The sequence below is a fragment of the Topomyia yanbarensis genome, chromosome 2 (genome assembly GCF_030247195.1).
Source record: "Topomyia yanbarensis strain Yona2022 chromosome 2, ASM3024719v1, whole genome shotgun sequence".
In the NCBI taxonomy this organism is placed as follows: domain Eukaryota; kingdom Metazoa; phylum Arthropoda; class Insecta; order Diptera; family Culicidae; genus Topomyia; species Topomyia yanbarensis.
In genome coordinates, this window is record NC_080671.1 from 136,497,942 (window position 1) to 136,525,137 (window position 27,196).

At 35.2% G+C, this 27,196-nt stretch overlaps 1 protein-coding gene across 4 annotated transcripts in view; it reads right to left on the bottom strand.

Annotated features, from left to right (window-relative positions):
- LOC131681453 (protein PALS2) overlaps positions 1–27,196 on the bottom strand; it is a 133,835-nt gene that overhangs the window by 95,486 nt on the left and 11,153 nt on the right. Inside the window, exon 1 of one of the 4 annotated variants that reach the window (XM_058962248.1) lies at positions 6,081–6,940. The exons of the other annotated variants lie outside the window; for them this stretch is intronic. Coding sequence (XP_058818231.1) covers positions 6,081–6,177 — 97 coding nt within the window. The 5' untranslated portion in view covers positions 6,178–6,940. Of the gene's footprint in view, positions 1–6,080; positions 6,941–27,196 lie in introns of those variants that run through there. 4 annotated transcript variants of the gene reach the window in all.

A 27,196-nucleotide genomic window follows, 5' to 3' on the forward strand; every position in this document is an offset into this window, starting at 1 on the left:
AGAACTATAATTAAGGCACCATTGCATAGTGTTTTAAAACGTCATTTTTGTACTCAAAATTAATAGTCGTTAAACGTTAACTTTAAAAGTATAAGTTGTTGTGATTTATTCTCCTATTAGAAATATTTATTTTCTGTACTAATCAAGATTAAGACCATTGCTGACGACACGATGTATCATTTACTAAGGCACAGTGGTTTAGAATGCAAATTTAGCAGGAATTTTGAGATTTTCCTAAAACTAAATCACATAGACTTATTCAGTCTTTGAAGAAGTTTTCGTAGTTTGTGAGCCCCTTCTTTCTGTTAAAACAACAGTCAGAGTGATTCTATTTTTACCAAGATCAAAAAATTAACTTTTTAACCATTCTAGCTAGAGCCAAACGACCTTCAGCGAAGTTGTAGGGCGATAAATTTTAGAAAAGTCTTCTGAAGGCATCTAAACTCTATCTGTCATACTTTTTATTTTGCAACAACAAATAAAATCGAAAGTTAGGGTGTTTCTTAGTGTTTCTTAGTGTTTCTTAGAAAAATTGTGTTATTCAAATAACTTTTGCGGTAATGATTTAAAACCGAAGTAGTTTTCGAACTTTAAGATTGTTTTAAGGTGAATAATTTGTTTCATGGCACCACACATCTAACCATTTTTGTTGAAAAGTTATGTGCACTTTTTCGCCCAAAATGGGTTTTTTTGTATAACAATATTACTCATTGGGCAAACAAAAGATTTTCAACCATAACAAAGTTCATGATTATAATTAAGCAAAAAATAGCGAACACAATTTTTTTTTTTAAATTGCATAAAAAGGAATTAAAAAAAAGGAATAATTTTTTTTTAATACATTAAGTGCTTTTATCTTTTGAATGATACCAGCTAGCATTTTAGAGTGTCAGAAGAAAAAATTCGGCTTCAAAAACTCTGAAAAACATCTAAAAGATAGGTTGGAAAAAAATTAAAAAGTTATATTAAAAATTTGGTTTTTCATGAATTGTAATTGTAATATGTTCAAATTACTTTCACGGTGGACAATATGAAAAATACAGTTTCGTTTTCATGATAAAATATTGCACTGTACAATACTTTTCCATTATTTTAAATAGTGGGTAGGGTGCTTCTAAATTTTTTGAAATCAGAAAATTAACTTTTTAATGGCTCCAGAAAAAGTTTTGCTGTCTTCCAGATAATTGAATAACATAAAATTTTGAAAAACTACAAGGGGCAGCACTATGGGGTTGCACGACCTGTAGACGTAGGACTGTACTACTTAATGTAAAATATTTATTTTCTTAGTACATTTATAGTAATAATAAATCAAATATATTTCTTACGTATGGTTTCATCACAACCAATCAACATCGAGTATTACACATTGAACCAAACCTTCTTGGTTATCGGGTCATTTCATTTGTAGTAGGTGATCGAATCCGATTGAACTTATTTAAGAAGATCTGAAGAAAGAAGACAGAAAATTGTAACCGAACTAATATCTGGAACTAAATCTTTATAGCATAAGATTAGCTTGTAAGAACTTTTCGATTGTGTGTGGTAAAAAACCCGCACCAGTGAAGAAAAATCAAATTTTAGGCAATATAATCGCATTTCATGTATAGACCAGAATACTTGGTCTACTTATATTTTGCCATTATTGTAACTTTCCTAAAGTACGCATACAAATATAGCGAATGCAGTGGTCTTAATCATATATCGAAACTCTAAATATACAAGAATCGAAAACAATTTTATATATGGATAAGATGCGTTTTTGCAACGGTTTTTCAAATGGCAGTGTATTCATTCATAAATAGGCTTTGTAGTATGTACCTATTAGTAGAATCAAAATACTATAAGCTGAGTGGAAATGAATCACGTGAAGGGGAAATGAATCAATGAATTTATCGAACGTAAATAATAAAATTTCGTTGTGCAATTTAATAACAAATTAGATCTAACTACCTACACATTCGACTCAAACGTTAAACCCAAGCGCACAAAACAAAATTAATCAACGCTGATGATGATGGGTAGAGCGAAAGAGACAACTAATACCACGACACTATATTAACCGTGTTTGCAAATGGAGCTCGCATGTACAAACTATTTTGTGTACAAATAATTTTACATAAAAGTGTGCTGGAAACGAGCACAACACAAAAGATAGCATAGTGTTTGAACGGCAAGCACAGTCGCATTCACTGGGTAGCGTACCTCCACAGGCAGTGTAACGGACTTCTAACTCAGCTACACAGGCTGTGAAAACACCGCTCAACAGGCAACTGAGCTGCACTGGCGGAATCCGTCCGTTTAAATAGTCGATGATGACGTCATTCATAGAAGCGTAGCGCACTAGGTACACAAATCTGTCGTGCTGGACTAGAGAAGCGCTATCTTCTGTGTGTAAATGCGCGATATTTTGACTAGGTTGTTCATTACTTAAATTTTTAATGCAATGATATTAAAAATCTTTGGGTTTATCTATTGGAATCTATTCTTACAAGTATTTCGGGACGAAATGTGCAAAAAAATTGAAAATTTATCGTGAGGTGGCTGAATTACACGCGTTTAAAATTGGACCACTTTTCGTTACATACCATCTTTGTAGAATTTGCAACGAGCACCCCTGTATCGAAAACAAAGACGTAGTCCTACGTCAAAACTTTGTCGAAGACACTGAAACTCTATGTCGTATACTTTTCATTTTATAGGAAACTAGCTAATACCCATCTCGCGTTGCTGCGACTTTTAGCGAAATAGGAGAAAAACACAATTTGTTTTGAAGCACCATCTGGCGGGCAAATAATCTCCAATCAATAGCACACAAACACGCCCCATAACAAATCCCTACTATGTATACATTTTTACGGCAATCGGTTAAGCCGTTTGGTACTACTACTTGAGGAGCATTGTTTGGGAATAACAATTGATCCAGTCCAAGCGAGAGTTTCGCCTGAGAGCCACCATTGCGGGCCACGACCATCTTTACCGTAACTTGGGATAAGAAAGGAAGTATTGATGTGGTACTTACTTAACGGAAGGCCCCGACTCAGTGACACTCCCATAAGTACCACGGATTGGGTAGTGAGTGGGTTGTTAGTCAGGATTCGCTTCAAGCAAGCGATGCGACTGAGAATATATTTTCGTGCATGTTTGAATAGTTTATAGTATACGCAAATCTTCTAGGCGTTTAAACTCTGGCTAATCGTTTATCGAGATTGTTTGCGTAAAAGCATATGACGTGCTCCCCTCCCATTTATGTCACAATTAGTCATATCTCTTCCTCCTAATAGCGTAGCAGAATTTTACCTCGTTCGAGTAAACGTTCCGATATTACAATGAAGACGCGAAACAGAAAAAAATATAAATGCTGCGTTCCTAAACGATATTAACATCATGCACGAATCAAACACCCCCCGTTTCCAAATAGTACGTACTTATTCTTAGCTCAGTATAATCGACTGATGAGTTAATGGACTAAAAGTAATGCATTAAATATGACCATAAAACATTTGTTCCTCGTGCTGAAATGATTGCCGCAAATTAGTAATTGGATTTGCATTGATCTTGCGAATTGTCAATTCTCCACCTTCATACATAATTCAAAAGTCATTCACTCAGACAAGACATGCGTATTTCCCACACGCATTAAAGACCCAGTGGATTCGTTTCCTAGTTGGTCAAATAAACACTGAACAAACAAATACATTAGTTTGCTCAGTCTAAAGAAATTTCAGCTCGATTGGCATCAACCGGCGGATACGTGTTCCCTTACAATGCCATCAAATGAAAGTACATTTAAAATTCCATACGACAAAACATGTGCAATTCAGAATATAACAAAATGGAGATTGCTTAATTATTTGCATTTAAAAAAAGATCGGAAAAAGGCGGTTAATTTTCAAAGATAGCACTGCTGATGAATCACTGTATAAAAATTGGTGATAAGGGACGCGGACGAAAATAGCTGACCACCGCCCATACAAACATGGACTTTGATATATATATATAGATTTTCTAAAAAAGGGGTGTATTTAGGTTTTCTTTGTATAACTGTTGCAGTTTTAATTTTTCATTTAGATCACTTTAGAAATTTGAAAAAAATTTGGTGATTCATGCTACGAAATATCCTATTTCATATGACAGCAACGGTATTTAATGTTAAGTGCCCTAATCGAAGATAATGTAATTGGAAAAAATAAAAAATTTTATAAAAAAGTTCTCATAACTTTGAAACGAAAAAAGTTTAGTAGTTGGTGTTTTAGAGCAAATTATGCGCCCTAAAATAATCTTCAAGTTATCCAAAGGGTACTTTGGTGTAAAATAAAAACTACAAAAGTTATAGAAATAAAACAGTTTTTTAAGCAACACTCTAAAGCTTACATTTGGATTTTTCGTGCAATGGAATGTATAAAAGCTAGAGCCTGCATGTCTTAAGCAAATTTGTCTAAAATGTAATCTGTAATATACAACACAGTAAAATTATAACCGGTTGACGACCTACACCTACACCAATCATATCAGAATCGCATTCATGAACAACAGATGAGCCTGAGCATAGTGAACAGAAGTCAGCAGCATCCAACGATCCAGCGCATCACCATCAACACCAATGCCGAAACCAAAGGTTCTTTTCAGAACCACCGTTATAACCATAGAGAATTATTTGAAAATTTCCCATTCAAACGTGATTCCGTTGAATATCATTAGATTTAAACGAACGTCTCGAAGTGAAGTCACGACGCTCCGGTTATGTAACAGACATTACCCACTCATTTTTTTTGCTTCAAAACAGAGTATCTCAGGATGCGCTCAAATTATTTTGAGATTATAAGTGTTTTTTATGTAAAAATGTCGGAGGAACACGATGGCATTAGAATGTTCAAAATTAAAATATATGTATTGGGAGAAAAATTTACTTTCAATATTTAACTAAAAAAATCGCATAGTTGGCAGCACTGCCGCCAAAAATTAATATTTTTCTAGACTACTTGAACAATTTTCTTCAAAAACTATTCTACGGTTTGATTCTAGATTAAATGGAGCCGGAGATATGATCAAAAGAAAATCAAAGGTTTTGGAAGTTTGTCAAAACGGGGGGTGCTCCCATGGCCCGAGGGGTAGTTCAATTGACACAAAAATTTGGGTTTTTATATATTGGCCCTAGATGAACAATTCCTCCAAATTTGGATCAAATCTGTGAAGGTCGATTACACGTGCCTTAATCACTTCGCGTGGAATGACCCATATGAATTCACGAAATTTTTCACGTCTCTTGCGACCCATCTTTGATAACTTTTGATTGTGGTAATAAATCCAGATTAAATTTTCGCCACTGAAAACGCAATCTTTTTAATCAATATGCCGGATTGTACTTCTCCTTACGACAACTAGAAGTGCCCCAGTAAATAAATTACTCATAAACGGGCAACTTCGGACAAAATTTGTAAAATGTTTCTAATAGAGAATCTTATGAAGAACATGAAATGCTTTGAAATGTAGTGGACATATGTGAAAAAAAACTAATTTAATAATTTAGCAAAATTGTGTGATAAAATCGTTTGCTATAAAAGCGTTAAGTTTTCTCACATTTTCCATAAGCAAACAAATAACATTATTTGTTATCAATACATATAAATAAAGTACACACCGTCAGTATATCTCTCTTAATTTTTCCATTTGCTGCCGAAATGTTATGCTAAATTTGAGCTCTTTTCATTACATCTGGTTTTCGCACAAGTTTCTACGTTAAAATGTATGGGGGATCAACGAAAACTGTGATGAGTACGTCATGCTATTTTGATGAACAAACATTCTAATAAGACAGTATAAACATGTTTGTGCTCGCTACGGAAGCTCTGGTAATTATGAAAAATAATGAACGAACAATCGCCAGTTTCAATCCATTATGTCAACATCACATATTTTATTGAGTTTGTTTTCGTTTAAGTCTTTAACTATATAAATGGATTATGAAACATTTTGTCGAAATTCACACTTTTCATCCCACTAACAATTATCTTAAAGGAATACGTTTATACAAGAATGGACTTCATCACGACATTATTTCAGAAAAAATAACCACTTACCATTATCGATCTGCTTGGAACTGTTGTACTGCATCGAGTTCATACTGGCCAAAAGTTGACGCCTTTCAGCACTCTCTTTTTTGCCGAAACGAACCATTTTCGTACGTCGAAGATTCGTTCATTCGAATTTAATCGGTCGTCAGAAGATCATGTTCCACCATCAAACACGTGTGTAAAATGAAAGAAATTTCGCACTAGATCAACTTACATCGGAACACGACAATTTTCTCTCGCATTCTCGAATAAAATCAACAAATCAAACCAAATTAACAACTCACAATCACTTCACACTACTGCTACTGGCAATAAAAACAAAATAGGAAAATAATCACTCTAATTCACATAAACCTCTACCTGTCTCACGGAACGAATGAACTGCAGACGAATCGCTCTCACGAGTGTTTTTTTTCGGACTAAACGATTTCGGTTACCTTCCTAATAAAACAAAACCCACACTCATCAATCGCACATCAAACACAAAAATAACGCATATTTTCGTAAAACGGATAGAAACCATAGAAAAATATATCTAAAAATACACTACACAATCACAATCCGTCTGTCCAAAGAAAGTACGGAAGACAGTACTAAAAAAATTAAGCGCCGCGTCTTCTAGAAGTCACTTCCGCCTGTTCTACGGTGGCCGCGAAACTATTAGCAAACAATGCCGTTCGAGATTCATGCGAGAAGTAAATATCCGCAACCGAGTGTCCCCTCGAGAAAGTCAACCATAGCCATGTGAAAATCAGAGAAGAAAAACACACCGTCTAAACCTGCCCGACCGACTGTTTACCGTAGCGCACAATGCGTGAACTCAGAGTCAAACGGCCGACCAACCGACCACCAGACCGGTCGAGACGAAAGTGAAAAATCCCTCTCGACGTCGCGACGCTTTGCTAGAGCAGCCCGACCCACCCGAACCGTCCGAGGAAAGTCTGAACGCTGACTGAGCGCGTTGATGATGCGTCACATTTCCCGCCACGGACGAACGGACTGGTCTCGGGCGGAAAGCCACGCTTTTCCAACCGTACATCCGAGTCTGAACATCTCGCGGAACGGAACGATGCTCTCCTTCTGTGCCGTTGCTTGCAACAGAGACCAGGGATGAACGGGTGGCGCCGATCTGGGGGGTGGTCGGAAACTACGTCACGGATGTGTTGGTTTTATGGTTTGATAATTGCATGTTTCGCAGCGCTAACGATGCACGGGATGGAGTAAAGAGCAGTCGTCGGTTATGGACTGCACCCGACACGTGAACTGTAAGACTACACCGTGTAGGTAGGATGAAAAATTAAGATGGAAAAACGTTTGGCTCTAGGGCAGTAAAAAACGACGAGTGAAAACATGTCAAAACGGTGAAAAATTACTGTTCTCCAATGTTGAGATTGAGAGCACTACGATGGGCCATGCTAGTGGGTGATGAACTATAGACTATTTGGACATTTTAGAGGATGATTGATTATAATGACGGAGTCCATTATGCAATCAATACACCCTTAAAAAATTTTACGAGCATATTATTTATGGGTCAGCAGTGCTACGCAATAACCTAATTAACCAATTTAATTAATTTGTATTGTAGGTTATTGCTTATCACTACTATCCCATTGATTTAAAGATGCATAAATCTTCAAGCGTTGTATCCGCATTGCCTTGACTGTGAAATATTTCCGAAAGTTTCATTATTTTTTTAGGTTCATAGAATTATAGATAATATATTCAATAAACAGCAGTCTCCGAAAAAAAAAGAATCAGATTTCAAGTATCTTCTCTGTATGTAAATCCGCTGTCGGGAAATATTACCAAGCTTATTTTTATTCCCGAACGAGACGACATACACATAATTTTAAATATCAGTTCTAATTACAGAATAACTTTAAATACTTCTCTACTTCCGATGTGACTAATGACTTAAGTCATTAGTAACATACGAAATTAGATACTACAGGATGATTCAACATGAGGTTTTTTTAACATGACCTTTTCTAGTGATTAACGGGTGCTAAAAACAAACTGTCATGCTACTGTTATTCAGTGTTGTTTGCCATTTCATAGTGGAACAACTTACAACGGTTAATCATCCTCAAATTTTTTTAAGGGTATTACGAAAATCAGCGCTCTGTGAGCAATGTGTTTCGTGCACTCCGACCATACTATGGTCAACATAATCAGCCAACTGAGTTCATTATTCGCCATAAATGCAATGGAAAAGTTAGAGTCGCAGTTCACGTTATTGGATGATAAGCGATCAAATCAACCACATTCAATAGGAGAGAGCACACTTGATCCCACATTTGTTTATTTCTCATAAATTTTCAATTAAATAAAAATTTTAATCGCAAAATCTACTATTTTGTAGTCAATTCGAATTTTAAGAGCAGTAAATGATGTGTAAATCGGAATACTATGTCCAGTCAGTAATATGAACAGTTTTGAAAATGATGCCAAAACGAGATTTTTGAAAAAAACGCCTGCTAGGGCTAAAGAAACAAAGCACACTATAACTAATAGACACGACAGGTCAGCTAATCACCTATCCTGACAAATTAATAATTAAGACTACCATTTTAGATGCACGACAAACTTTAACCACAGTAGAAACTCAAGACAAGTATTTGCGATAGGACATTTTTCATGAGCATTTTGATTTGAAAATAGCATTTTGAAATACATTTTATAACTAAATTATTTAAAGAAAAAAAATAAATTAAAAATTAAAAGAAATTTTGAAATATGTTTCAAGTTTTTGTTATAAAATCTTTCATTGTTATTTTCTCCACAATGAATTTATATCTTAAACTTTTTTATTTGCAATTCAATTTTAAACGTGTTATGTTTTTTTTTTCGTTTGGTATTTGTGAGTAACTTATTAAAAGGGCGTATTTTTACTACTAGATATTTTTGTTGAAAGAAGAACAAAGTATTTTGGAAAATTTTTCTTAAGAGCATTTTGCTTCGAAATAACGTTTAGTATTAATATTGTATAGGAAAATTATATTTATGACATGCAAATACTAAGAAATTTGGAAGCATATTTAATGTCGTTGATAAAAATGTTTTCTTACTAATAAGTTCTTAATAATGCACTGACGATTTCTTCTATTTTTAGGCTTGCGTTAACAAAATAAATTGCACTTAGTGCGTGCACTTAACTAGTCTCCCATACAAATGAAATGAAAAAAGTTTCATCATAATCGAAGATGGTCACCATCTTTGACGTAATTGAATCAATATTGATGGAATTACTTTACACCAGAAAACATCTGCCAAGTTACATAGGATGAACTACGTTTTCTCAAAAATGAATAAAGCTTTAAGGTTTTTACAATACAGTTTCAAAAAGTAGACTCAAAGTAGTAAGAAAAACTGTAGGTTAGATATTGTATGAAAGCTGTTGGTGTGGTCCACAAAACTTTTTCGAATTTTTGATCTGTCACGTTACAAGTTTTCCATTATTTCACAATTAAAAATAAGCATCAATACATTTTGATCTCAAATTATCAAACAATATAATTATAATTAAATAGGACTACGATGGAAAAGTGTTGTTCTAAGCAAAAAGTTGAAAACATGGATTTTGTTTACCTTTTTCTCTCCTTACGGTCTTTTATTCATTTTCAGGCGATGCAACCCTCAACAAAGTTTAATAAATGACAAACATGAAATTTATTTTTGGACTCGCCATTCATTGTGTTTGATATTAGAGGTTATATACATACGAGAAAAAAACAGTTTGACGCAAAATTTGATAACAAAAATTTCCGCATGTGGTTGCCATTTTAGGAGCCTGACCATGTGTTGTGAAATTTATTCGAAAAACTGAATCGAATGGTATATGTCACTTGACCCTCCGGGCCTCGATTAAAAAGTCTTTCAGTTTCAGTTTTCAAAGCAATTGCAATACCTTTCTTTTGAGAAAGGCAAAACGTGTTTTCTAGACAAAAGCCCGTAGAAAGTAATCGTACTTGAAAATGTTCATATAATTACTTCGACGATCTCATACAACCGTTCAAAAAATTTATAAAGAGATCTTGGAGATGGATTTAAACACAGATTTTCTAAAATTTCATACAACTTTTTCAAATCAAATTTAATACATAAGTGACCAAATATTTCATTTTTCCTCTTATATTGTGATAACTTTTTGTGTATAGATTATAAGATATGACCCGAGAATCAAATATCCCCAAGGATAAAGTGTCCTCACTTTTCCCTACGCAGTAAAGAAAACATAGTGGTGGTGGTCTAGAGTGTATGCGATGATCGCGAAGAATCGCTTCGACACCGTTCTCAACAGCTTGGATTGTCGTATGCCACATCAGTAATGTAACAGTGGAGTGATTGCATCAGAAATTCAGTGAACGTATAATTTCTTCTTATGAACCTGTCAGTTGACCGCCTAATTTGGGCGACATCACACCTATATACTTTTTTCTGTGTGGCTATGTGAAGTCAAAAGTCTATGTAAATAAGTCTCCAACGTTTGAAGCATTGGAAGCCAACATTACTCGAGTAATTAACCAGATACCACGTGAAATATCCAAACGCGTTTTCAAAAATTAGACCCCCTCACGCGCTGCTATGGTCAAAATTTAAAAGAAATTGTTTACAAACAATAAATGAAAAAGAATGTTCTTTCGAGCGAAAATCAAGATACCGCGATTTAACTTTTTTATGCTTTTTGCTAGTTTGAATAAAAAATCTTATGTTGAATCAGGTCCGTGCGCAGAAAATTCTTAAGGGAGGGGTTTTGAATTTTTTCGTTCCTTATATAAGGAAGATATAGAAACCATCAAACGTTAAAAAAAATTTGCCGAGACCCAGAGGGCTGAGTCTTTTGTCGATTCGGCTCAACAAAGTGGGATAATGTCTGTTATCGAGAAGGAATCTTGATCAGACACCATTTCTTGTTGACATGAGTAGTGTCAAAATCTTACTGTGCCGTAAGTGTAGTAAGCCCACCGACTAAACCTAAACCACTTTTTCCTCCCAATCCTTATCCTTTCGAGATTAGGTTAGCTATTACTTCAAGAGGGATTGTGCTCTTGCTATTTTTATTTTGTATTAATTGTTCGTGTTTTTCCAGTGATGTGGTTTTCTGCTAACTGTCCAACCTTCGTGGAATAACGGACCTGCTCAAGTCAGCTGCAAATATCGTCGAGCCGAGACGTGAACCAATCCAGAGAAGCCACCTGGTGCTGGTGTCTACCACCTGGTGCTGAGAGTTTCCCGGAGGCGGAATTTCACCCGATGCCGACGCCCGTTTTCGTAAGCCATTTACTTCTCAGCCTACGGCGAAATTTCTCAAGACAATGATATCCCGATTTTCTCTGTGTTCGTTTCTTTGCTGTGTAACTGATCTACTCACAACTGTTATTAATATTATAACTTGACGAGACGTGAGCCGATCCAGCGATGCCGACGAACTTGTCTTACATCCTTTTACAGCCACCCCCGCAGGGTTTCTTTAAAGCAGAGTTACAAATATTTAACTTGATTGAACGAACATGGATCATATTCCGCCGCATTCATCTTCAATATTCAGTGACGCAACCAAAAACGTTCAATGCAGGTTTTAATTTGTCTTCGAATATTGCACGAAGCAAACGTGCAAGAACGAACCAACGCATCAAAGTAGGCCCTGGCACAATTTAAGCGATGATAATTATTGTTTTATACGCTTTACCAACTTTTGGAAACATTTACCCAAATATTTAGTCACAGTAACATTTTTATACGATATTCAATTGAATGAATAACGCGGATTTTTGAATGAATAGGGGAAAGTGAGGACACTTGATCCTTGGGGATATTTGATTCCCTGGCCATATCTCATAATCTATACACATAAATTTATCAAAATATAAAAAGAAAATGAAATATTTGCTCGTTTATGATGTTTAAAAACAAATCTGATGTATTATATTTGGTTTGGAAAAGTTGTGTAATATTTTAGAAAATATGTGTTTGAATGCATCTCGAAGATCTTCTTACAAATTTTTTGAACGGTAGTATGAGATCGTCGAACTAGCTATTTATGAATATTTTCAAGTACGATAACTTTCTGAAGGCTTTTGTCTAGAAAAACACGTTTTTTGAATAAAAAGTTTCTCAACACATATAAAAAAATTAAATTTTGTTCGCCTCATACAACAGGTATCTTTGATACCTGTAACACTGGGTAGTCTTGATCCCTATCATTAGTTCTCTCAAACACTTTGAAACTGTATAGGAAAAGAAAAACATCAGTACCTGGCACTAATATGTGATCCAAAATGTTTTTTCCGTGAACAAATCATGGTATAAGTTATTAAAGATTGGAAAATCCAGTTAACAGTCCAGTTAAAGTTTGTCGTGTATCTAAAAAGGTAGTCTTATTAATTAATTTGTCAGGATAGGTGGTTAGCTAAACTTTCGTGTCTATAGGTCATAGTGTGCTTTATTTCTTTAGCACTGGTAGGCGGGGGATCAAGTTACCACACGTTTTTTACAAAAACCTCGTTTTGGCATGATTTTCAAAACTGTTCATATTACTGACAGGACATAGTATTCGGATTTACACATTATTCATAGCTCTTACAATTCGAATTAACTACAAAATGGCGAATTTTTCAATTAAAATTTATGTTTCATTGAAAAATTATGAGAAAAAACAAAAATGGAATCAAGTGTACCCACTCTCCCCTATTTTTCTATTCATTATAAGTCGCATCAGATTCATTTACAGTCATCAGAAAAGTGCTTCGATTATTTTTAACTCTGCTTCAAAGACTTTTTTCTAGAATCACCGAACTCAAATGACATTGTGTTTCAAAACGATTCACAAAATTCCAAACTCCCCCTTGTAAATAACGTAGCATTTCCCAATCCCCCACCCTACCTCCTACACAAGGCTGCCGGGTGATGAAAAATAAATATATGTTCTTCAATTCTTTTGAATACATGTTCTTACAAAATGTTTGACGACTTTTATAAACATTTTCATAATAACAGCAAATTGCGTACAACATAAGCCCATTTCATGACGAATATAGTGTTGATAGTTTTGATTTGAATTCAATATGTCATGGAGTATGAAGAGAAGTTCTGACAGTTCACAATCCTGCAGCTGCCAAGAAGCATACGTTCATCTAAATTAGGTACTAAATTTTGTTTGGTTGAACTCGAAGAGAAAATTTAATTCAGCTACTACACACAAAAAAATACTGAAATTTAAACGACATGTAAATCAATACGAATGTAAACATACAAAGATTGAATAAAAAATTTGATTGAAAATTACGTTAAAATCAATTGGAGCATCAAACAGCATACAATTTTACACTTTCATTCGTGTAATATTACATGTCATTCATTTTACAGCAGTATTCGAGTAAAAATACATTGAAGTGCGTTGGTTTTCCGTTTAAAGTAACTGTAATTTTCAATCCACGTGTAAATTTATAATAAAATTCGTTGAAGAAACACGACAAGTCGTGTGTATTTGTGGTGGAACTTAATTTTACATTTATATTCGTGCTCCAAAAATGTGCATGAAAATAAACCTAAAATTTCAAAATATTTTTTTCTGTGTAAACTAACTACCGCATACAACATCTTTGGGATCATCCATAAATGACGTAGCATTATATGGGGGAGTATTGTATTTTGTGATGATGTGTGACGACAGGGGGAGTAGGGGGTCATGTCACGCTACGTAGCTTTTTTAAAGGGGAATAACTAACATCGTTTTTCATTTTTTTTTTAATTTTACGGTGACAAGGGGGGGGGGGAGAATTACCGTCAAGCTACGTTATTACCAGGGGGGGTATTTAGAGGTTTGTGACGAAATGCTACGATGGGTGAGGGGGGTGTTAAAAATCACTCAAAAAATGCTACGTCATTTATGGATCGTCCCTTTTCGTATTTTTGCGTGCTTGCAATTCCGCGAAACGTAAAATTTAGTGCATGAAAAACCGCGTGAAATACGAATCTGAAGCCTGTTTCTCAGAATTCAAAGTGGCGGATCGGGTATGGCGGACCCCCACTAAAAATAAGTGGTATTTCAGCCAAAATCGAGAAAAAAAAGTTTTGTGATTTATTAACACGAATTCGAGGGAATATGAATCAAAATAAAAAAATAACAATGGCGATGCCAATATGGCGGAATACAATGCGACTTTAACAATTTTGACCAGTTTTTCATTTTTCACCATTTTCGGTGGTTGTTTGATAACTCATGGTTAGTCTGCATTGTCTCTACAGTTCTTGTACCCAAAATTGTTTGTTAGTGTTTCAATTTTCAGTTTCTGGTTAATATTACCGATTTTGACGACGTTGGCCAGATGCCGAATGAGGCCATGTTTAGAATACATAGATGTATGCAGAACATCATCATAAATCACAGATATACTGACAGAATACTAATAATAAATACAAGCAAAACAAAAATGAGAATGTAGAGGTGAGGGCTAAGTTTTGAACCTTCAGTACTTTTTTTCCTGATTGACCAGGAGTGGCATCTGGATTTGGTCAAAATTCTATCGAATCGACCTTGTTTCGCATTATGGATTTCGATTCAAACTCAAAAGTTAATTTTCGGTTATCGTGAAATGATGCTCGATAGTTTTATTGCTATTGACTGTCGTTAGCGATTATAAATCGGTGTTTTTGTTTCATGTCATTCCATAAAAAGTCATTTTGGTTTACAATCGGAATACAAAGGATCAATGCAAAAAAATTGGAATGAATTAAAATTTTGGTTGTAAATCTGACGTAGAATGGCCCGTACATTGCATGAAAATTATTCATTATTTATTATTATTATTCATATATATTTCGATAACGTGCTACTAATTTAAATAAAAACTAAATAAATGTGAACAATTCTTATATTTTACGAAAGTTGGTTTTATGAAACCTATTCGTAGTAGATTTACAAACATAGTCTTTTACTGTATACTCCTATGTGATAGCTTGTGCTCGAATATCAGGTCGAAATCTATTACCGCAATACAACAAACTAGAACGGTTGGACGAATGCGACACGTAATGCTGCAATTTATTCGAAGCGACTTCAAAAAGTTTCTAATCGAGATGCGGAATGCTACCCCAGTATCCACACTTAATTTTGTTCTACCGAATCTCAGCTTTTTCGCAACTTTAACCGACGTTTACACAGCCTACCGTGCTCAGCAAACAAAGCTTTCAACGAGATCTCAGTAGGAAAATATATCGCTGAAAATCAGTAAATTATTACCACTTTGTTAAGCTATCAGTTGAAAAATTTTACTGTCTGTTCAGCTGTGCGGAAATTATCCAACTGAATTGAGTGTGTAAAGTTGAAGCAAATGCTCTACTGCAACCCAACACAACGGTCGTTGACTCGCCTATCTTCAGTATTATCATCTCCGCAATGCAGTATTGATATCATTCAACACGTTAATCCAAGCCGAATATTTCATTTTACATAACAATTTAAAACACATGGTTGAATGTAACAACGTTGAAAGTAAAGTAAAAATTTGTTTAAACATGTTTAATTTTATTATGTTTTAATTTTATTGTTTAGGTACCCGTGAACATCTTCGTGAAATATTTTGTTGTTTTTCGAAATATTTATAATAGTTTTTGGTAATTTAAAATTTATACAGCTTTTTATTGTAATATGTTTTACAACCAAAGTTAAATTTCGTATTGCACCAAACTTCATTGGTGGTTTAACAAATGTTTAGTCTAGAAAATGTCGAAAAAATGTTTAACAAATGTTAACTACACACCTAGAAAAAATAGTGTAAATTTATGTCTCCTGACCCTGACATATACGAGAATCAAAAATGACTTAGTTTTACGTTTGATTTTAATTTTACATGACATTGAATTTCGTAAATCATGTAATATTACTCCTCATATGGCGTTTGTTCTGAATGGCAGTATGCTTAATTTTATGTCATTGCGCATGTAAAGTATATGTTTCATGTAAAATTAAACGGAACACGGTAATGTTTCGTCATTTCGTGAATTACGGTTTTGGTAAATTGTGTCATGTTTTCAATTACGTCAACGATAAAATTCATATTTTTTTGGTGTGTATTTCTACCATCTCTTAAACAATTTTTCAAACAAATATAGTTTTAATCTTCACGCGATATTCATACCGTTTAAATTGTAAAATGTTGCATATATTATCAGCTTTCAATCCAAAGAAAAAAAATTGGAGTAAGCATAAGATTTTTAAAATATTTGTCCAAGCGTGCCGTGGCGAAACAGTCGCTGGTCGCCACGGCACGCTTGGACCAACATTGCACTATCGAACCGGCCGTACCCTCCGCGACACGATTAGACATGTAAAAAAATTGACAATTATGAGTTTCGGTTGACAAATGGCGTGTGACGGACTCAATCAATCAGTTCATGCTTAAAACATACTGTTTGTTGAAATTAGTTGTAGTTGTGTGGTTGATAAGTCAACCGGGAGAATGTTGTAATTCTTTGCATATATGCAAATTATATATAATAAAAGAAACATAACCAATGCTCGCAGGGAAATCTTTCCATTGATACGCACAAAATTTGGATTGCAAATATGCAATGTTTGTGGAATGGATGCGAAAGAAATTGTTTTACTTCATGTTAACAAGAACAAATCTTCATTGAAGCGATAAATGAATTATCGCGTATAGGGCTAATTTGTACTGAATCAATTAAAATAAAATTACAATGGTTTGATTGAACGAAGAGTAATTTCAAAAATATTGATTCTCAATTTTGCACGATGAAATCAAACTTTTCATAACAAAACTTGTCCTGAAAATGCAATAACATTTGATGAAGTTGAATTAACTCGCGCGAATCGCTCCCCGAATGAGCAGCCGCTGGTGCTGAAAGAAGATTTCGCTAGAGTTTCGGAAGGTGTTGCACAAAATACAACGGCGCGAGTGCCGTAGGTTTAAATGGTGAATTTGTGGACGACAAAATATCTGTTATAAATGTTATTTTCAAAAATATACAATAAATAAACTGTTATATCATAAGCACTGGGTATTATTGATAATACTATCGCAACGAAACTCATTCTCTAACTTTGCATTTTCATGTAGTCAGAGCCGTGGCGAGCTCCGACCGACTCGCTCACGCGATGTTGGACCAAGTGTGCCGTGGCGACCAGCGACTGTTTCGCCCGCGCGTTGTTTTTGGCATGCCGGGTACCACAAAAAATCAAATAGGGGAAGATGGGGTAAAACGCACCCCCCTAAGGAAATATGATCATAACTCAGTTATAGAACACCAATTGGAAGAATTTAATTATTGAAATCGTTTAGCCAATTTGCCTGTGTAATCACAATCATAACGATTTGCAAAATATTCAAAAACATGAAAAATATTCAATTTTTCAAAATCATTCAAAATTACCTTTTGAAAAATAAGCGGGGCAAAACGCACCTGTTCGGGGGTAAAATGCACCACAACAACGGGGCATAATGCACTACAACAACGGGGCAGAATGCTCGGTGAACAAGCAAGTATTTTTGTTTTCTGACGAGATTTCACAAAAGTGTGCCATTAAATAGCCTTAGGGTATGCAATTACTAGGTTTTCTGAGCAATTTTTCTGTTTTCGATTAAAAAATCAGACAAATCAAAGAAGAGAGCATTTTGCCCCCGATGGAGCAGAGATATAAATTTAGCAAAAAGTGAATTATTTAGTAGATTTTTTATATATAGTGCGATTCATTATTCTAATGAACAACGGTATAAATGAAACTGGAATGCACTGATGTAATAATACAAATTGCATTTAAAAGAGCTGAAAATCCTTGTTGCATGAGCCACGATAATGACATGCGAAGAGCACGGTATGGGGCCGTACACAAATGACGTAGCTTTTTTTCGGCGATTTTTGACCCCTCCCTCCCCCCTCGTAGCATTTGGTCACAAAATTCTAACCTCTCCCTCGTAAATAACGTAGCATTTACCTACCCCCTCCTCCTAGTCCCATGCAAAGCGGCCGGGGATGAAAATACATATGTTTTTCCATTATTTTAAATACATGTCCTTTTAAAATGTTTGACGACTTTTATCAATATTTTCATTATAACAGCAAATTGCGTGGAAAATAAGGCCACTTCTTGACAAATATAGTGTTGATAGTTTTGTTTTGAATTTTATATGTCAAGGGGAGTATGCAGAGAAGTTCCCTCAGTTCACAATCCTGCAGCTGCCAATGATTCTGAGAAGCATACGTTCATCTAAATTACTAAATTTTGTTTAGTTGAATCCGAAGTCAAAATTTAATTCAGCTTCCAAACTAAGTCTACTAGTTAGCAACATTAGCTAACTAATGTAGCAAGTTAAATCCGCATACAAAATCATTTCGTTTTTTTACGAACTTGTAATTCCGCGAATTTACCTCATGAAAAACCGCATCAACCGAATTTACCTCATGAAAAACCGCATGAATTTAAATTTACTTCTCTTGGGAATGGAGTATCATTAAATTGTTGTCTGTAAACAATGGGTCTTAAACTTAATGCTACGTCGCACAACTTTTGACCCTACCCTCCCCCTCGTCACACTTCGTCACAAATTTGGTATACCCTCCCTACCCCCCAAAATGCTACGTCATTTATGCATGGCCCCTATTGTCTTTTGTTTATTTCTCGAGCTGCTATTGATGTACGGTTATCAAACTTTGACAAAGTATGTTTACTATGACGGACTTCCGACTAGTGTTATCCTTTTCTGGAAATTTTCAGCAGTTTTCGATATAAGCAAGGGGTGCATTTTGCCCCGGGGGTGCGTTATACCCCATCTTCCCCTATTTTAAAAACCTTGTCTGCTCAAAAAAAACTCTTGGAATTGAAAGCTGATAATATATGCAACATTCTACAATTCAAACGGTATGAATATCGCGTGAAGAAACTGATTAAAACTGTACTTGTTTGAAAAATTGTTTAAAAATAGTAGAAATACATTTGTTAAACATGTTTTCGACATTTTCTAGACAAAACATTTGTTAAACCACCAGTGAAGTTTGGTGCGATTCAAAATTTAACTTTGACTGTTAAAAATATTACAATAAAAAGGTGTATAAATTTTCAATTAATAAAAAAAACTATTATAATTAGTTTTTGTTTGTTTCACTTTTCGAGCCAAACTAATTAGATAATTTATTATATGGCCCCAGAAAAAGGTTGAATGTCGCTCCTAATTTACATTAGGATGGTAATAATTGCCTAGTCGATCTTTTAACCTATTACCTATACCTGTTTAAAGTGATACGCACCGCTCAGCCAAATTTTTCCTGTCCCGTTGGAATTCTTTAAAGTAAAAACCTACACTGCCCATGATCGCAAATCAGTCCCATTAAGATAGGAAATCCCATAGAAAACGGGACAAATATGCGATCAAGGGCAGACACGCCTAAGCTATTCAAAGATGTCAAACATGTTAAACGAGTAACACGTGTTTCGTTTCGTTTGTTGACAACTTTATTTCACTTCACTGTAGCTCACGACTTAACGGATTTGAGGACACTGTGAAACATATGGGAGGTGTTGTGGCGGTGATAGTGGTGGATAGGTAAACTATGGGGAAAATAATACCATTCGCTGAGATCGTGTGTTTTACTTCTGGTAAAACATAATGGCAAAAAATGCTGAACGAAAATACTTTGCACAGGAAGGAGCACTATTCGTGCGGCGACAGTGTGTTTACAGACGTCATAGTGCAGTTTTTCCGAATAAACACACCATCAGTTGAGTGAAGGTAAACATCACGAATCAAACTGCCACTGCTGAGAGGGTGGGGGAAGTTGTGGAAAATTGAAAGTGGATTGTATTTGGGATTAGGGCACATGACGTATTCCTTCATTCACCATTGCCGACCTACTCTTCATAATCGCTGTGGTTATCTTTTGTTTATGGGATGTTAAGTTTTTTTGGAAAACATCTGTTGGCATCTGATCTATATCACTGTTTCGCTCAATGTAAACACATCAAACAATCAATTATTAACCGGTGAAATTTACTAATTCGCAAGAATGTGAAATGTGTCACGGGCCAAGTGATGAAACAATCCAGCTAGAATGGTAGCACACTTAAAATATTGCACGCCCACATTGTATCCACCCGATCTTTAGCCGGTCAGCGGTGGCAGTATAAAGTGCAAGTCGTAAATCTTTCCCCATATTCTGCCATGAATTATAAATGAGAACACAGTCCGAAATACTAGCTTTCTTCCATCCAATGAAGCTGTTTACGTTAGTCACATTCTGTCACAATTATATGTCTCGTGTCAGCAGACGTGCGTAATTTACAAATGTTTTTGCACAAGTATGTATTATCGGTGGATACTTCAAAGAAATTGAAATAAACGAAAACTTCAACATTTGACAGCTGGGTGATGAGGTTTGGTTTCACTTAAGTAATTTACAATCAGTGTATGAAGGCAGCGAATCCATGGATCCGTGCGTTGGCCGAGAGAGCTTTCCGCTTCGGTTACATCAGCGGTCATTCCATGGTGTGTGAGTTTTGCTCGGATGAAACTGTTGTCGGCTGTGAAATATATTTTTTGTTGGTATAAATCCATTCAGATGCTGTGTTACGATGGTTAAGGATTGCAATTCATGTTTACTAAATTGCTAGGGTTGCTGAAGCAAAAACAGCAGTTTGCAACTGGATAATCAGCAAAATCACTCAGTTGTAAAAGTACTGAATTCGATTCGTTACCTACTTTTATGCAATACACGAAATAGCGATGTGCTCAACAGATTATCGCGGTAGATATGTTTATTTTCAAATCAAATACACATTCGAATGGTAAGAATTCGGATGAAAATTCTTTACACAACGGGAACTGTTATTACCTGACATAACAAAAATTTGTCAAATTATCAAATATGCCAGAATGAAATTTAGCACTGGTTGATTGGAAAATTACCAAAATTATCTCACAATCGTCGTAGAGTTTAATAAGTTTTGCAAAACTTACGCAAAAAAATTAGCCACTCTCGCTGTGGAGAACGAGCATTGCTCCTCTCATATTCATTTACATATTTGCGTGTGTTTTTGAATGATTCCGTGGGCCGCAAATCTGATTTTTAATTTTCACTGAACGGTTCAGATGTTAGATGAGAGAGTCTAGATGTGTGACAATGATCACAATGAATTCGAGCGAATGTGTTTTAACGTTGAGCATTTGCATGCCGTGAGTGTATGTAACTTTGTGTTTATAACCTCGATTATATACAAACGTGTTTTCGTTTGCATATTCGCGTGGATTCATGAATATCCGCGCGGGCCGCGAATCTGATGTTAAATTTTGAGTGTACTACTCAGATGTTTGTACTGAAGAGTAGGGGTTTCCGGAGATGACCCCTTCAGGTTCGCACGGGAAAAGGCGCTGGTATAATCGCACTTAATACGGCGTTTATAAATTCGTAAATTCTAACATATTAACTTTACCTTAGACGTTTCTATGTATGCGAGATGGCGGGCGCAGATGTGCGCAGATAATCCCGATGGCATGATTGCATGCGTGATCTAAGATGTATTATCGCGAAGGACACGAGCGCTTCAATGTTAACGTGTTTAATCGCGGAGGCACGTGTCGTTATTATGATGTTTAATTTTGAATATACGCTTCAAATAAAGGAAGAAAGCGAGCTCCCCGATCTCACTAGTTTTTAATTTGCGCCCTGAGGCTTATTGTCTAGTGTATATAAGTCCGTCCCGAGTAGCAAGTTTTGCTTCGGTAACCACTTCACAACTAGTTTGCAACAAGAAATGTATGGAATTTTCGTTGCAAATTGGTCATGAAGTAGTTGCGGTAACAAAAATTGCTACTCAGAGTATTTGAGAATGAGAACTTCCGGATGTGTATGATTATGATCGTGCGAGAACGGGCGTTTGTATGTGAACGCATGGGAACTCGTTAATAAATTCGTAAGTACTACGACGTTGACATAATCGACATTCATTCAGTAAAGCTTGGATGAACTTTCAACTCGTATATATATATATATATATATATATATATATATATATATATATATATATATATATATATATATATATATATATATATATATATATATATATATATATATATATATATATATATATATATATATATATATATATATATATATATATATATATATATATATATATATATATATATATATATATATATATATATATATATATATATATATATATATATATATATATATACGAATACGAGGTAAGAAAGGCCAAAACAGATAGCACATGAACAAAAAGAACATTAATATTTCGAACACAATACAAATATTCGACTGACTGAACTTTGATTTTAGTTCGCGTGATTCTTCAAAATCACTAGGCAGATTTTGAATGTTTGAATATGGTCCCAGTAATTTGACCTATTAATTTAAATTTACTACATTGTGCAAAATGAATGATTTAATTTAGATTGTATGTAGCAACCAACCACCGGTCTTAATCTAGTTGAATATTGACAACAAAAATAAATCAATCTACCGGTCATCAGGGTATCTCCTCGTTTCTATCTGAAGCACACGCCATGTTGCTACCAGATTCTAGGGACCAGAAGAATCTAAATCTGTGAAGCATTTTGCGAAATTTTTAATTTTTGGATAAAATTTGACACTTCGAATGTTACTTGCAAAATAACCCTGCTCTGGAGCATGGTTAACTTTGACAGTGCGGTAGATAAATTTGAGGCTGTCCATAATTTTCAAGAGAAAATGAAAGGAGAAGGATGGAAACGAAAACATTTTGTGTCAAGATTTGTTTTGGTTATTTTATAATGTGGATGTTTACGTTTCTAGACTATGACTCTCATACTTGAAGTAGTAAGCAAAAAACCAATATTAAAATATCGACAAATGTTCACACCTATACCAACTCATGGTTTTCGCAGCTGTCGATTCTAAATAACTATCCAACTATGCAGGGCCGGCGGAAAGCGTGGGTAGTATGGGTAGTACTACCCATACCGAAAATAACCGAGTGGGTAATTACCCACTCGAAATTTTGAACCATTTCAAAAAAATTTAGATGCGCAACGCATGTATCTCGCACTACACACATTTGAAAACATCGATGTACCACAATTCCATTTGCATAAACGAACGTGATTTAATGTGAATGTAATGTAAGCGTGTGCATTGCGAAAAGGGAAAAATCGTTACTAATGGACCCCTCACCCTATGCTTTCTACCCACTCGGGCGTAAAGTTTTTCGCCGCCCCTGGCTATGTGATCACGCTCTTCAATCCATAACTCCGGAACTGGAAATCCGATCAATAAAAAAATTAATAGCAGCATTTGAGACTAAGTTTGTGCAAAGCGGCCTTCTATGAGAAACAGATGTGACATTTTTTGTTACATGCACATAACATATACACACAGACATTTTACGATCTCGTCGAACTGAGTCGAATGGTATATGATAAATGGCTCTCCGGGACTCGGTTAAAGAATCAATGTTTGGAGTGATTGCAAAACCTTTCCACATGAAACATGGGAAAAAGCGAAAAATTTAAATCCAACATCGGACATTATCCTATCAGGCTTGATCTTTCGCAGCACATACAATGGAAACAAACTTTACCTTCTCCTTCAATTACTTTCCAAAAAAAAGTCTTAAAACAAATGCACAAGTAGTTCATCAAAACGGACGCTAAACAAAATTTAATAATAACTAAAAAATCATAATTTCATAACAAAATAACTGAACTAAACGTTTTACGAAAATTGTGATCAAGTTCCGGAAATTATGAATAATCCACTTCGTATTCATGAAGCTGTTTCCAAATAACTAGTTCGCGTCAAAAATTTACATAGCCTTTCTGTTTGTTTGTGTTACTGTGGCTGTTCTCTGGAGTTGTTTAGTTTTTGTTATGAGTTCTCTTCATATTTTGGGGATACACTGGTTTGTATAAACTATATCAACTTAAAGAGCCAACAATTTAACAAGGTTCATTATTTAGAGAGCTTAGAAGCGATTTTCGTAATTTCACGTTAACATGATTTTATTCATGGGTTTGCTATCAGATTTTACTGGCGGAATAGTGCAATTGATGTTCATGAGTTCAGGATCTTAGCCACGGTATTCGTAATTTCTATTTACGTTATCGTGATATTGTAGAATTAAGGTAAGTTATGTTCAGGATTTCGAGATAAAGTAACGATTTTTGATATGTTTTGGTCACGATTAGTGTGATTTATGTTCATCATCTCAGGATTCATCTCTTTATTCACGATTTCGTGATATGTTATTCATGAGTAAAGTGGTTCATGTTCATGATTTCAGAATCTTAATCACGATGTTTGATATTTTAGTCACTAATAGTGTGATTTATGTTCATGGTTTAACGATCTTAGTCATGAGTTTCGAAATTTCTATTCACATTATAGTGACAATTTAGTTACGAGTGGAGAGATTTATTTTCAAGATTTCAGGATCTTAGTCACGATTTTCGCAATTTATGTACTCGTCATCGTGTTATTTTATTCCTGAGCATACTTTTGAATTCAACACGTTCATGATATCAGCAGTTGTATCATGATATTCGTAATATATTTTCGCCTTATCGCGATATATTATTTTTTGCTACTATCGAATTTTTTCTCGTAGTACGTGACAATAAGTGTGACTGATTCGCAGGATATTATTTTGTGAACTATATCACGAGCATAATTTGTGGCTCTATAATATATTTTAGGTATTCAGGGTCGTGTTCGTATTCTGTCTGGACATCACACTGACAAGGTTATCAAGTGAATAACAATGTTTAAAGTCCTAAAAGTTTTCTTATATCTACTGCTCGTACCTAATACTGGTCGCTAGCAACTGGACGTAACTATATGATATTACACGAAAAAATAAATGAAACAAAAATGATCCCACAAATAATATTCAAAATATTGTGAAAAAGTTCTCGCGAAAATTCGATGAATCAGGTCACGAATCCATGAATAATATTTTATGATTCTTTTAACTATTTCGCGAGGTTAGTCGTGAATATTATACTAAGAATCATAGTGGTTGAATAATATTCCATGATTTTGTGAACTATTTCACGAGTACGATTGGTGAGTTGTGGCACGAATGGTACCTCGTACCTATTTTACTAGTAATCATGAACTAGTTCACGTATCCATGAGTATTTCATGCATTTGTGAATTATTAATGTTTTATGAATTGGTGTTACTATTTCACGAGCACGGATATTGAATCGTGACTAATAGATTAGGAATCATGAATTAGTTCTCGATTATTAAAAGGATTTATGATAATATTCCGAGTTTTGTGAAATAGTTCACAACCACGAAAACCAGATCATGATCGAGATGTAATAAATCATGAATCAGTTCAACTCATGCAGTCGGATTCTGAATAATGTTCCTAAGTCTATGAATAAAATCACGAGCCAAACTTTGGTTTTATGAATAATGATTATAAAGTTGTGAACTAGTTCACGTACAGAAAATCAATTTGGTAATGACATGGCGGAAACCGTGACTAAAGTTTGTAAAACAAAACATACATTTCCGCTAATAAAAGCTTTATACAGGCGTTACTGAAGGAAAATTGAACATAATTATAAAATACATGAATCTTGTTCATGATCCCGTTTTCGTAACGTACAAACGTAATTGTTCCAGAATTATTGCCCCTTTTCCACGATATTAGGAACAAGTTTCATTCTGTGTAATTAACTATGCTTACTTTGGTTCTGGTCAGCTTGCAGTAGCTTTCTCCTTTTCTCGAAAATTTGCAGTCGACTGCAACAAAGTTTGAATATTTTATATGATTGGCGTGATAATGGAAAATTTCTCCCGATACCTCAAAAACATAATTTATAGGTTTTCAGCGTAAGCCAAGAATTTTGCTGCTTATACCAAAGATAATTGGAACATCAAATTTAATTAACTGCAATAAATCTAGTCCGATCAAGTGAACTACTTAAGCCCAGTTTAATATAAAATTGACTCGATTTAATTTACAAGTATTATCTTATTAATGTAATATAAGAATTCAAGAATAATAACTGCTACAATGTTTAAAGACCATCGGTACGCATCACACCGAAGAAGTAAAATATTAACCATCTTGGCTCGCTCCTGATGTGTTCAGAACAATCGAACTAAATCGATAATCTATTTGCTGGTTTACTATTTGTCATTTAATTTGAAACGAACCAGCCCTTAACATTCGTGGGAGGCTGGAATTCGTTCCCCTGAACACATGCTTCATTACACCTCGTAAATTAAAAATGACTTGTTAATAAATGTCACCGCCGCTGCTTCAAGAATTTCACCTATGCTACTGAATCGTTTCCTCACTTTTAGTTTGAAAAGCGCACTTAAAATACTACGTTGTCTGAAATCAACCGGCACGACATCCACCCACTGGCCGAAATATTATACGCGATCCATGAACCGCCACTAATTCTGAGCTAAATCATAAAAACAGGTTTCCCCACCAGCGAGAACATCTTGCTACCAGTAAGCAAAATGAATGAGAAAAGACACTTGGTGCGGATCTTTAAAAACTCGCAGTTCTCCAGCAGTAAACGAAACCGGCAATAAGTTTACGCAGCACACAATCTGAACCATAATTTTTCATATTTTATGACACTCTCTAGTCGGAAAATTTCCATTCAACTGTTTCGTACCGTTCTTCAAAACAAACCAGAATTCACTAACTGACACTAAGAAAAACAAAACTGACACATTTTTCCACTGACCTAACCTCAACCTGGACCCACCTTTCTATACTCGGCAAGGGTCTCTATCTGCGCAAACAAAGAACAGGTTTTTCCACTTGTGGTCTCTGCAATGACTTCGATCTGCCTACTCCTCTCTCTCTCTCTCTCTCAGAGCGAACGCGCGCGATCGTTTCAACGAATCTAGAATACGCGTACGATCGATCCCCTACATATACAAAGGCCCGCCGTCGTTATTATAGGGTAGCTCTCGCGCGAGACCAAGCGTCGGTTGAGTTCAACAACACTGGCAAGACTGAATGTGTGAATTCAACCGAAGGCTCCGTCCGCCGTCTCTCGCTTTGGCCGCACCGAAATACAAACCAAGTCGGGAGAAAAGCGTGCATTATTAAACCGTGG